Genomic DNA, 13,377 nt, shown 5'->3' with positions numbered 1-13,377 from the left:
AGGAACAACCGCCGCCCGGATGATGGTGCGGGGCAGCGCGCGGCTGAACTCCGGGTTAGAAGGGGCAGGGACAGGGGGGATCCCGTTGTGCTGCTCCGATAGGGATAGGAAAGAGAAACAAGACAGACACACAGAGGCCACCCGGGTCAGTGGTCAGACACCACAGAGGTGCGTTTTATTGCAAAGAAACCAAATCCAGGGCCTCGGCGCTTGTAGGGCCAGACACAAGTGTTTGTATTGCCCAAGTAGTGAGCAGGGCTGGCGGCCCAGCTATGGGGCCAGCAGGAAGGAGGGCTGCCAAGTGGCCGGGCTGAGCTCGCAGAAGGGTTGCCAGCAGGTGAAAGCTGCAGGCAAAGGGCTGAGCTGCTCCAAGGACAGGCAACAGAGGAGCTGCAGAGGGCACCAGCCGTGGTGGGAGGCTGCTGTGCTGCTCCAAGGTCACGGAGCAATCATCCGTGCACTGCTGTGCCTCTATTGCACACCGGTGATGGGTAGAATGCTGGCAGCCTGTTACAGATAGCGCAGCTCAGCAGGTAGCAGGCAGCTCTGTGTCTCTACACCTGACATACCACGAGGCAGGCTTGCAGGAGTCAAAGGATCAGCACGTGTGGTTCTACACCCTTCTTTGCAGACCCCATTCAGGATATCTCGGCAAGATCTGGAAGTAATCTGCAGCTGGGCCATTCCTGCCCCATCTGGCTGCTGTCCCACAGAGGTGGAGCCGTTCTGCTCCTGGCCGTGCATCCAGCACTGCAGCTCTGGGCCACAGAGTCATTCATGCCATCACCCACTGAGCTCTGATGAACCACATTTGCTTCCAGGCAGAGCCTCTGACTTCTGGCCGTAGTCCTGGACCCCTACATGGTGACACAGGAGAACATCTCATCACTCTGCAGACAATCACATCCTTGCAGTGCCAGCCCCTCTGCTCACAAGTGATTCCAGCAGCCCCTGTGAGTAAAGCAGGTGACTGTTCTAGGCAAGTCACAGGAAACAAATATCCGTAAAGAAAAGGGAAGAACGTCCTTTTTTGTTTGTTTCCAACTCTTCGGCAGCCACCAGGTGTCAGTGCCATCAAACGTTTGGCAGATGGGATGACAGCAAAAGTCCTGGGAGGTGGAAAACGCTTTTCCAGGAATGACTCTGTCTTCTGTCTGCTCTGTGCCCGGTGCACCTCTCTGACAAGTCCAGCTTTGACAGTCTTTGTTAAAAAGAAGTTTAACTACATTTAATTGATAGAAAAGTTTCCCATAACAAGTGATAAAGTTTCTCTTCCTTTTTAAGTCCTCCCTGTACAGACCTGGACCCAGGCTCCGAACAACAAAGTGATATGGGCTACACACAGCCTTTCTACAGCACTTCCCAGCCTGCATGTAGCAGGAAGTGACCCATCTGCAGGGCTTGCAGGAGAGGACAACAGTGCAATTGACTTAACAAGATCGAACTAGTGCAAAAAACAATACAGAGCAAAAAAAAACCCCAAACAAGTGGAAAGGGAATAGAAAGATCACCAGACTACAATGAAATGCTATTAGCCAGAAGATTTCCAGAGATAAACTGAGATCATAAAGACAAGCACACCCCATCAGAGACATCAGAATATTGTCCTGGTCTTTGTGGTAGCCACCCTCAGGCGCTCTCAAGATATCCTGGAGCTCTCCAGATTCAGAGGAATCCACTACAGGCTCTAGAATACAGTCAGGCTGTAAAAACCCAGGGCAGCGAACCAGGAGGATTTGCAAGGCTATTAGTAAGCCTCCGTGTCCTCCTTGCTTTCTTTAGAGTTTGAAGACTTAGACCAGATCAGGAGGTGCTGAGTCCAGCAGGAAGCATACTTTATCAGCACCTTGTTGTTTCTCTTAATTTATAGCACAGAGAGAAAAGGTGCCAAAGCAGCTCCTAGCAATGAAGTGCACCAAGAAAGTGTTTTGTGTATGATCTAATTCACATCTGACCGGTGGCTTTACCTTCATAATAGCCACTGGATTAAAAAAACAAACAAACAAAGAAACGTATTTAGTGAAGATTATTGGACTTAGAAACATTTATACAGTGAAACTGCCTAAAGGCCACAGCCATGCCAGGCCCTGTTATGCTAAGTGCTATACAAACTCAAATTTAAACTCCATGCTTTAAATTTACTCACCATATTATATTAACAACTTGCATTTAATCCTGTGAAGCCCAAAATGCCATCAACACAGCCAATGAACTTGTGCAGTTTCACTGCACAAACCCACCTAATTCAGCAGGACTCATCAGTGAGGGATGGTCAGCAAATGGCCGCAAGTGGCCATTAATGTGTGCTGACAGCTCCCCCACACCAGCCACCCATTATCAACTGTTAGGGCAGGAGAGGGAACTCCTCTGGGTATCTGCAGCTCTGCCAACAAGATACAAAAGGAACTGGTGGTCACACCACAACATAGGCAGAATAAACACTGAAAACTGGAATCTGGATAGGAAACTGAAGGCTATCACTTTCCTTGAATAGACTTATCAAGCTGGTCCTATATCAAGGTGATCTGTGATTCAGTTTGTATGCAAAGCGCAATGCAAAATGAAACAGACTCTTTTGTACCTTGACTTTAGGGACTTACATCAGGGATGAACATGCTAAAAATACCTACACATACAGAGATAGATTTACAGACTGCATATCTGGAGTCTTTCTGTACAAGGTCTACCTTAAAGACCAAACGTGAAGCTGCGTCTTGCTGTAAGCAAGCAAGCAGATCACCACAATGGACAGGAATAGCGTTGCCACTGACCTAAGCAAGTCCCTCAATCCCTTGGTAATAGAAGAAACAAATGTTCTGGGATTCCAGGCTTGAAAGTAGTTCCAAGTCTCGATTTAGACAGGGCTCAAAGAACAATTATGCATATTCACGTGCCTTTTATCACACATCTTCAGGGAGTTGGGGCCTCAAAGTTGCCTAAGGCATGCCTGAGAAACATTCATTGGGGAGCTCTTAGATCTGCTTCTCATCTAAACAGGCTTTTACACTTGTTTGAATGCAGCAATTTTAAAGAGTTACCCTGATTTACACCAATATGACATTATACACTTCACACGTCAAGGCAGGATCCTGGAAAGGAAACAAAAGGGTCAGAAAATTATCAGTTCGAGTTTTCACTTTTCTCCCTGGTAAGAGTTTCCCACAGCCTTTACGCTTACCTCAAAAAGATTAACTGAAACCAAACTATCCTGGAAAATGGAATAGGAATAGAAAAGTCTTGCCAATCTAAGACAGAGACGAGGGATACTTTGCTGCTAATTTCATAGGCTGTTAGGTGAAAGAGGCAAAGGTCCTTTTTGAACAACTCTCCAACCTAACACAAACTTCCAGCTGAGATGCTGCACCATGGCACCAAATTCTCTGCAATAAGCCAAACAAGGGTAAAGTGCTCAGACTTTGCAAGCTCAGCTTGGAGCTGTGGAAGTGAAAAAGGAGTGTGGGCTGTTTAGGGGTGCGAGATTGAGGAGGAAAAAGAAAGAGATGACACTGAGATGTTCTTCCCAGATGTAAACATCTGAATGCCAGACTGCTAGAAAAACCTCTTCTCATGGAGTGGAATGCAAACTCAGCCCAAGATATCAACATAGTTGTCACTCCCTCCCATCCAGAACAGCTCATACATTTTACGGAACCTGCAGGGATTGAATAAAAATCCAGATGTATCAAGGTCAGGATCTGGCTGACATATTTTCAGCAGGACTCTTAAGTGTATTAATTCCCCAAAGCTGGACTCTTGGTGCTACACTTAGCCTCAACTCCTTTTTTTTTTCAAGCCCAGTTACTCTCAGCCACTACCAGAGAACTACAGTAAGTGCATTTAAAGGTGATGAAAGCATTGGTGCTGCTGATAGGAACACACACACAGAGACCTACCCACCCACCCATCCCCACTTCCCTCTGTTCAGTGATCCTCCTGGCTACAAGCCACAGATGCAGGCTCAGGACTTCCATCGGGAAAACTTGCCCAAAAAATCTGACCCATCCAGAGCCTTTCAGTTGTTCCTGATAAGCCACTTGATCCCATGGTCCATCAGTCAAGACAGGAGAGAGACAATTATATTTAAGGGGGTTGATCCCTCTCTTCTTTTTCTAAAGATGTGTGTCTTCCTCAAACACATCCACATCCTCGCTCGCCTGCTTATTGATCAGGACATCCCAGCTGTCAGGGCCATTGATGGTGTTTCCACCATTCACGCTTTGCTTCTTCTCCTGCATTTCTGACTGGCTGTCACTAGCCACATCCAAGGTGGGGTTGTCATGGCAGCCGTTCTCAACAAAGCGCAGCTCCTCACCATGTGACTGCAAAGGAGGGAGAGGAGCACACAGACAAGTGAGAATAGGCCTTAGTGCTGCTGAGCGCTAAATTTATTCCTGAACCAAACCCTGCAGCAGAAGTGAACCATCCTGAGCACATCAAGAGGTGCGCAGGTTTACATCCCTCTTTTGCCTAAACAGCTTCACCACTTCTCCAGCAGTGTATCCAGCTATGTCCACAAAGTGGATGGGGAAAAACAATCTCCCTCAACTTTCCAAATCCTTTCATCCCACAGAATTAGAATCCAATCACCCTCCCCCCCATCCAGTGCTCACCATGTTCTTCATTTTTGGCAGGCGTCTCTGCCAGCAGTTGTATATGAGCCCCAGTACAATGATGATGGCACAGATGGAGCCGATGATCACCAGTACCACAAAGAGTTTCCCATAATCACTGCGTGTCTGGTTGGGGTGTGACTGACAGCTTGTGGTGGTTGAATAGTTCTGGATACCAATCTGAAAGTAAGCAAGGAAAGAAGTAGTACACTAAATCCCCTGGCCTGCCATCAGGTAGGATCCGCTCAGTTTTCTGGGTTTAAGTACGAGACCGTCAGTGTGGGCAGAGGATCTAAAAGGCAGGGCTAGGGAGCCAGGATATTCACTGTCTTACATGACTAGAAGGCACATGAACAGATTTAACACCATCTTCCTTAAGAGCTGGCCAATCAGCCAAGTGTCAGTGGGCATAATCCTGCCTTGACTGCCTGCACAAGAATCAAACATGCAAGACAAGGAAGCTTTCACAGGAGAAAACATCCAAGATTCAGTTCCCTTTTAATTGTCAGCAAAGCTCAACGTCATTCCCTGTGACTTGGTGGATTCCAGCCTGGTTATGTAACAATTCAATACTAAGTATGATGGATGTAAGAGAATATCCTCCCTCTTTTTTCCAAGTCCATGCTGGTGCAAGGTCAGTGCAGTGAGCAATGTTTCGTTATTGACAGAGCTGTAGAGTCAGAGGCAGGCAGTGAACTACTGTGGTAGGATACGTGTTAACATGAGGGTATTGTCATACACAGAATTCAAACCTCACACTGACTTGAACCCTTTCTGGACAGTTCTAGCTGCTGATACTCCAGTCACACTATTTCTACAGGGTTGAATTTTAGCACTTTCTCTGCTGTAAGCCAATCAATAATGCACTGAGCACTTAATTTGCTTTATCTAACTGCACCAGTTCGTTAGGTCAGGGAAAAGCCCGAGAGGAGACATCCAGCAAGGTGGTGGTCCAATTCTAATGCTAAAGTCAGCAGAGTTACTCCAAGAGTGTATAAGGGGAGGGAAAAAAAATAAAGGAAAAAAAAAAAAGCATCAGAATCTGGCCTTCAGAACCTAAGTGTCAAACTCAGATCATGGGACTATTCTGCCCTCATCTCTTCACTCTTACAAGTTGCCTAAGATTAGAAGTAATACATGAGGACAGGAGGCAGCCAGCAGTGGAATCTGACATCAGTCACCTGTGGTTCTCTAGCTGCCTTTGGGAAGGCAGTTATCTAAATAAAGTGAAATGCAGACCTTGAGATAGCAGAAGAAAGGTGTATGAATGTGTCCCACCTAGTACAGTCACCTCTCCCACCTCCATCAGCAAAGACTGAGCAACGAGCAACAGCCAGTATATGGAAATCAGCAGGGCTGATTCTGGGGCCCTGCAGCACTCACATCACCACAGGCAAGAGTGTGGAAAGTATGAGACCAAGTAGCCCAGCAAAACGAATGTGTGAAAAGCAACTTCAAAACTAAACCAGAAGAACATGCAGGGAATAACCCACAGTTACTTTCTTAATGGGAACACATATTTGATGATCTGGCAACTACCAGAGAGGACAGAAGGGACTTTGTCAAGTGTGAGATTAATCTGTGTGCCTGCTGTGGGTTCAGCACTTGGTTAGACTGAGATGCCTCTCAGTTTGCACGGTGCTTATTTTAATTGTATAGCCAGTGTTAAAGGATGGATGCAAGCAGACAGGCTTTTACCTCAGCTAAGCTCCTCTTAACATCCCCCAGTGCCATGAGAACATCTTTTGTAGGGATGACACCTGTAAAGAAGGAGACAGAGATCAGTGCTGCTCTTTCAGCTCAAGTTAACTGAGTTAGATGCACTCATCACTGTGAAATGCCCAACAAGATGGAAGCAGGGGAACACATGCTTTTTTGTTCATTGGTACTTCAGGTTTAGACTGAAAATTCAAGGACCATAAGACCAAGGGTACTTCCAAATGTTCTTCAAGGAGGGAAAAAAAATCCAGGCATGAAATGATACTTGAGGCACCTCAATACCTTCCCAGCAGCCACAGAAGCATAGAGGCAAGTACTTATCCTGCCCAGATGAGCCCCCCACCCTTGCCAGCTTAACCCGATCCTGAGCTGCAGCACTTAAGATATTTCCACAGAAATCCAAGTTTACCTATCACATCCTTTAGCAAGTGTGTTTTGCATTGCAGGGCACTTTGGAAAGGTTAGCGTCTCTTCCAGAAGGGGTTGAAGATGTTAAAACGCCCCAGCACAACTTGCCTCTAGTGTCAGCTCTTTTTACTTTGGGAATGCAAGAGGCACCGTCAGGACTGGCCAAGTACAGATGAAAGTTAAGCAAGAAGTTAAAAAGTGACCTAAGAGCCGGCTGTTGTGTTCTGCCATAGCAGAGGTCTGCTCATGGAGGACAGCACAGAAGACAGGGAAAAAGCTGACATGTTCATGTGAAGGCAATTCAGGGAGGGAGGAAAGCAGGAAGTGAAGTGCAGATTGAGCTTAGTGCAAATGTTGAGGGACAAGCCGTTCCATTCCTTGAATCCTTTTAACACTGGGAACTGGTGGGACTGAATTGCAAAATAGCAAAAATTCCATTCAACATGGCTAAGCACATGCATTTGGAAGCACCCTAAAAACAACCCCTATCACAGGAATACTTCTTCCACCACTTACCCTGTTCCCCTGCGAGTGTCATTAGCAAGTGCTTGTCATTCTCATTGGGTTTGCTCAGAGAGATAAGCCAGTGGTCCTGCAGCCCATCTGTCTGTCTGGAGAAAGCATCCTCCACCAGTGCCAACAGCTGGGGACCCCTCTCCAGCCGAAATTCTTCCTGTCATGGGAAAGGGACATTGGTGAGCTGTGGTGGCAATCGCAGACGTAGCACTTCAGGGTTCACATGATTGCATGGCAAAGACCCCTGCATCAGATACACCCAAAAGCTAGCAACGCTAAACTTGGGATGTTGCTCTCCTTAGCAGCCTCAGTGCCCAGACTGAACCCATGCAGGTCTCAGGACATGCCTGTCCTGCTTCCTGAACTCCTGTGGCCACCATATACCCCACTTCACGCCAAGCCCAGCACACAGGAATCCTGAAGCAACATCATCACATAAAGCAAGAACCAGCCAGACTTTTCCCTGTAGCCAGTACTGGGTCAGCAGGTGCAGCTTGGCCTGACATGCTCCAGCCATCCCTCGGCAGGCTCCTTCACTGCTTTCCCACTCCTGCGTTTCTATTCTTATCTCCAGTTGCCATGTCAACCTGAAGGCCACACAGATGATTAATAAAATGGAGAGCTCTTGTTGCCATGGCAATTTGAAGCGCTCAAGGCAGGCACAGGCTTGTGCCGAAAAAGGCCTAATTGGAAAAGACACCGATGACTGGGGCCTGAATCACAAGGGCCTGCCAGTGCCTTGTCTCATCAGGTTATGGGTTTTGGCATGAGCAGTGAGCAGGGAGGCTGGAGCAACAGTACAAGGATGCAGCATGGTGCTGCGGAGCTGTGGCTTCTGCTGCCAGTCTGAGGTTCTGTTCTGGGGGATGTGGAGGAAAGGGGAGCAGCATAGCTCTAGAGCAGGGCAATAGAGGTGAGAAGTTTCTAATGACAGGGAAAGCAGGGATTGCAGAGTACTGACGAATTCTCCTTCACAGAGAAAAAGGAGCTGTAAAAGAGTCTGGAAGCACATGAGCAGAATTAGAGGTCACCTTCTGAACACAGCCAGGTACCACCATCAGGTCAGATCCTGCAGTCCTCACTTAAGCAAAATTTCCAGGTGTACTGAGTGGGAGATGTGCCAAGAGGGACTAAAGTAACTGACCTGTCCAGAGCCTTTTAAAGAGATAAAGAGGCTGCCAGCTTAACCCAGCAATACGGACACTAACCCTGCAGCAGGTCCAGCACTATAAAGAACATTAACATTCAAGGTGTGGCTCCGTGCAAGGGGCTGGGCTCTCTCATGGTCCCTTGGCTTTTTACTAGGACTCTGTATTGAACCAGGCATCAAACAAAAAATGTTTTAAGAATCTCCATTTTAATTTAAGCTACAGCACTTGCAATGCAGATTCTGCCTCACAGTCCCAGAAATCCAAACTACACAGGTTTCAGATACAGAAACCAGAAAACAAAAAGGGACAGGCAGAAGGCAGGTGAGCTGCCCAGACTAAGCAAGGGGTAGGAAACAAACTGTGTCAACAATTGCGGAAAGGAGAAGAGCTTGATTCCAGTTTCAGCCATGCAAAGTGATAATGGGAGAAAGGGAATGAAGCAATGTTTGTGTTTAGATATCTATGTCGACAAGTGTCCCTTTAAATAACAAGGAAGAAAGCACAAATCATTCATTGGGAAATATGTTCTGAAACATGAAATCAAGTAGAAGAACAGTTCAGGCTTGCCAATCCCAGGACATTATCTTCTTTCAGCATGGCAGAATCAAGGATTCAACAGTAAAGGCATAATTTTATCAAGAGACATCAGCACATCAGCTTTTAAGCTCTCACCCTTCCAGTGGTTTAAACAACAGAAGACCAAAAGAAGAAAGCTACCATGTACTGCAAAATTAATAAGCATTTAAACTCCACAGAGATGCTAGAAAGAGTAATTGTGGATGCAAAAGAAACAGAGCAGCAGGAATATGGTTTTCAAGGACTGGTCTTCTGAGTTGTAATTGTGCACTGCAACAGAGAGACTTCAAACTCTCTGAAGGGCAAACTAGTCAGAAGGGAAGAGACCGGCTTTTAATCTACCTTTAAAGCAGTCAACATCTTCAGTGTTGGTTTACACACTAAAGTCAACAGCTTTATTGAGTGAATCATCTGCTTTTGCTGTCCCCCAAAATTTCACATAAATACTAAAACAAAAAAAAAAAAAACAAAAAACATCAGAAATTCACCAGTAGTAGAAATAGGTCAGTGACAGAGTCACCCTGCAGTAACAAAATCATCCTGTTCTGCCCTTGGCTGGAGCTGCAGCAAGCAGGAACACAGACACACAAGGACAAAATATGGTTCCCCGATGAAATATTTTGGTCTTGGTCTGTCAGGCTTATAATCATTTCCAAGAATTATGAAAGGTACCTTGACCTCAAGCCTTTCACAATTGGTTTCAAAGTGCCTGTTAAAAGGCCTACCAGAGGTGAATGAGCCAGAGATCCACAAGGGGCTCCAGACTCATGAATTAACTGCAACTTTATGGGGATGGATGGACAGGCATTGGATTAGCAGAGCATGACTGGTTAAACAGACACAGATAACACATAAGATAAGGGGTTGGGAAAAAGAGGCACTTAGGGAAGATTTAGCGACAGCTTCTCGATACTGAACCATTCACATGGCAAATAGGGAGTTCTTTTTCCTCTGAGCCATCAGAGAAATGATACTATACCCTAGAAGGAGAGGAAGTAAAAGAAAAAAGAATAGAGGGAAGGAGGATCAGGCCTCAATTCTGCCATGTTGCCTGCAAGTAAGAGGTGTGATGTTAAAAGCTCTAATGTTTCCTGATAAACCAGGTGAGCATTGGCACAAACTACCAGCTAATAGTGAAAAGCTAATCTGGAACTGCTGTAGTCTAGACCTTGAGAGAAATCCTCTCTCCACCCACTCTTTCCCCACTTGGAGAACAAGAATATTTTTTGCCTTTCTCTCCACAGCCTCTACAGGGACTTTGAGAACTAATGCTTTTAAAATGTTTTGTAGTGAGAGCACACAGCAAGAGCTTTTGCCTGCCTCCACATCTCTAAGCACTATTCCTCCCCTGCCATCAAATCTCTGTGGACATACTTACACAGTCGATGTTATCTGACATATTCAGGATGATGTAGTTTTTCCCCGCAAGGTTGCTCCAGTCTTTGCAGATCACCTGGAAAGACAAGACAAAGACAGCTGGGTTTGCATAGCAAATGCAGCTCTCCTGCTGAAAGTACAGAGTACACAAGAGGCTGTGCCAGACCCCAGAGAAGTGCTTCTCAAAGTAACTGTAACTTTTTGCACTAGGAAGGATTCATTTTTCTATTTGTAACATCCAGGTGTTTTCATTTTAGTAGAAGCACATGAGGCAAGGACAAGGTTGCTGTGCCAGCTTCCTACAGTCTATCTTAACTTTCACCTGTACCTAGTCTGGGGAACTCAATGGAAAACTCTCTAGCCTGCAGCCTTGTTCTGTATGCGATCAGCACAGCACAAAACCTGACAAAAAGCCTCTGTGGTCCTTAAACTGGTGAAATTGGGACCACACATAAACTTTATAGGCAGGATTGGAAGTACAGAGGGACTAAGCTCAGGGTCCCAAATACCTTGGGACAGAAAGAACAAAAGCTTTCCCTGGCACTTTTTTTTGCCAGTTTGATTCACCTACCTCTTGTCTTTTTTACCAGCTGAATTCAAGAACTGCAGCTCACCTCACACCTCCTCACCTATGAGCCCCCCTTGACAAACATCCACACAGATCTCTGTACCCTGCTCCACCTGCTCTGCATCTGTTATCTGCATCAGGCAGCAGCTGAAGCAGCAAAAATAGCACTTCTTTCTCACTCCCTTTCCAGAAATCCTTGGGGCCATTTTTGTCCTGACACTTCCAATAATGAAGGCTGAAGAAACAAGGAGCTCTTGCTGCTATGTGTGCCCCAGAGGGTAGGTGTTTTTTAGAAGCAATATTTTGGGCAGCAATTCATAAGGGAAGATGTGAGGGGGGAAGGGATTTCTTCAAGAATCATGGGTACCCTTAACAAACGCTATGAAAAACTCTCCAAAATGTAGTTTTGGCTGGGTTGGGCAAACAGAAAAGCTCTTCAACCAGTCAGACCCATGGCACTGCTAAGGTTAAGGAGTTCATCAAATATCTCCACTGCTACCTCTAATGCACTGCCCACCTCCCAGTGCTACCTGTGCTGAATTCCAGGGCACTTCTGTCGGCAGCATGGCCATGCGGGCATCTCCAGCCTGTGGTGACAAGCTCCCCTCTGCTGTAACAGTCTCTGTTGCTACCTCTGTGTCATTCCAGACAGGATCCAGCACAGGCTCATCAGCCCTGTCCCACGGAGCTGCAGAGGAAACTGGATGGTGCTCACCACCAGAAAGAGTCTGCGTGTCTGCGGAGCTGCCTCCAGGAGGAAGTGTCCCCACAGGCATCTCTGCTGTCTGCTCCAGTTCAGTTAGCACTGTGGGCTCCAGCATCTCCCACCCCACTGTTGTCTCCAAGAACTCATCTCTAGCTGAATGTTCTTCCCCACCAGCCTCCATCGTAGGCTCTGAAAGCTCTGCACTTGTGGTAGTCACAGTCTGTTCCGAATCTGCTCCCTCAACAGCCCACATATCTCCAGTTGTCACCTCAAATTGTTCTTCTGAAACACCAGGAGTCTGTGCAGGAGTAGTAGAAAAAGCAGAGGACACAGGCAGAAGACCTGGACCCATGCTGCTCCCAAGGTCTAAGCCAGGAGAAACGGTGTCCTCTTCTTGTCCTCCTACGGCAGCCTCGGTCACAACATCTGGCCTGGCGGAGGCTGTAGAAAACAGGAGGGCAGACAAAGACTCTTCTTGGTCCACTGGTTCAGAAGATGTAACCTCCGGCTCTGAGGTCTGGAGGCTCTCCAATCCTCCTCTTGAGTGGTCTATAGGGAGAAGCCCCTCTTCTTCCTCCAGCGTGCTGGAGAAAGGTGTGTGCAAGTCAGGCTCTACAAACTCTGCTGGCATCTGAACAGTGGCTGCTTCCCAGTTCTCTTTTGTCTGTGTCCCATTCCCTTTCAGCGGGGCCTTCTGAGAGGCAGCAGAAAAGCTGTAGTCTGGAAAAGAGATCCAAGAGACTTCATGTCAAAACCTAAACACCTGTGAATTCCAAACAAGAGATCTGTCCCCATTGCATGCATCTAGCCACAGATAGGGTCTAATCGCAGAGATCTTTAAGACAGGACAGCCTGCCACTGAAAAGAAAAAACTCACCTGGCAAGTGCAGTGCAAACTCTGGTATTTACCCAGCTTCTTTTCCCACCCCAATGAACCCACTTTCCCCAGGGAAAATTCACATGTTTACTCCTCTCACTCCTTTCTACCCTGAAGGTGTTTTCATAGATCTGCAACTAACAGCTTCGACACCTGGTATCTCTAAGGTGAGTTTATGAGTGTTAGGAACCAGGTTGGCACCCAGGGATTCATTCTGCATGGGATTCAGAAACATGATAGATTGTAACATCTTACACAAGCTAAACAGGAAATTCTAGGAAAGAAAACAGCAGCACAGCAAACCAAGTCCTCTTCCTTGGCATGCTCAGGTTATAGCACCAAAACCTGAATTAACCTAGGCACCTTTGAAATGCAGAATTCCAGTTTATACTGCACTTTGCAGTGGAAAAGCCATCCCACAAACATCTGCATAATGATATTCCCATATCATTAAGGTGCAGTTTTGCTGTAAGGAAACAGAAGTCAGAAACAAGAGATGAACTTCAGCTCCAAGTTGTTCTGTGGTTCTGACTATGAATGCCTGTGATATTGCTAGACAAATGTAGAGAAATACTTGGGGAGAAGACATCTCGTAAATGTGAAGTCAGATGCCTGGTCTTCCCAAAGGCCTTTACCAACAGCTAAGTGTCTCAGTGCCTGCAGAAACAAAGTTGCTGGTTAATGGCAGATGTGGCCACAGACCACAGGATTGAGGACATTAGGTCAGGACCCTCTGCAGACAGATGGTGAAGGTTTAGCGCATCCCCCAGGGCTCTGCTGCTGCAGAGACACTCCAGGTCTGTACCAAAAGCACAAACCTCAGCAGCAGCCCTGCCCATGCTGACATGCTGTGAGCAAAAAGTGAGGGA

The 13,377-nt window shown here is 46.6% G+C and overlaps 1 protein-coding gene across 2 annotated transcripts in view; it reads right to left on the bottom strand.

The window, feature by feature from the left end:
* Nucleotides 1–146: 146 nt before the first annotated feature.
* PODXL2 (podocalyxin like 2) overlaps nt 147–13,377 on the bottom strand; it is a 30,450-nt gene continuing 17,219 nt past the window's right edge. For both annotated transcript variants that reach the window (XM_015875274.3, XM_015875275.3), the window contains exons 3-8: nt 11,456–12,351; nt 10,359–10,433; nt 7,254–7,410; nt 6,309–6,370; nt 4,611–4,790; nt 147–4,319 (exon numbers count right to left, since the gene is read on the bottom strand). In XM_015875274.3, the coding sequence (XP_015730760.2) occupies nt 4,110–4,319; nt 4,611–4,790; nt 6,309–6,370; nt 7,254–7,410; nt 10,359–10,433; nt 11,456–12,351 (1,580 nt within the window). In that variant the 3' untranslated portion in view covers nt 147–4,109. The remainder of the gene's footprint in view (nt 4,320–4,610; nt 4,791–6,308; nt 6,371–7,253; nt 7,411–10,358; nt 10,434–11,455; nt 12,352–13,377) is intronic.

Source organism: Coturnix japonica, chromosome 15 (assembly GCF_054131305.1).
Source record: "Coturnix japonica strain WE chromosome 15, WE-NBRP24, whole genome shotgun sequence".
Classification (NCBI taxonomy): Eukaryota; Metazoa; Chordata; class Aves; order Galliformes; family Phasianidae; genus Coturnix; species Coturnix japonica.
The sequence above is the reverse complement of the archived record's forward strand: the minus strand, read 5'-3'. Positions and strand labels throughout refer to the sequence as shown.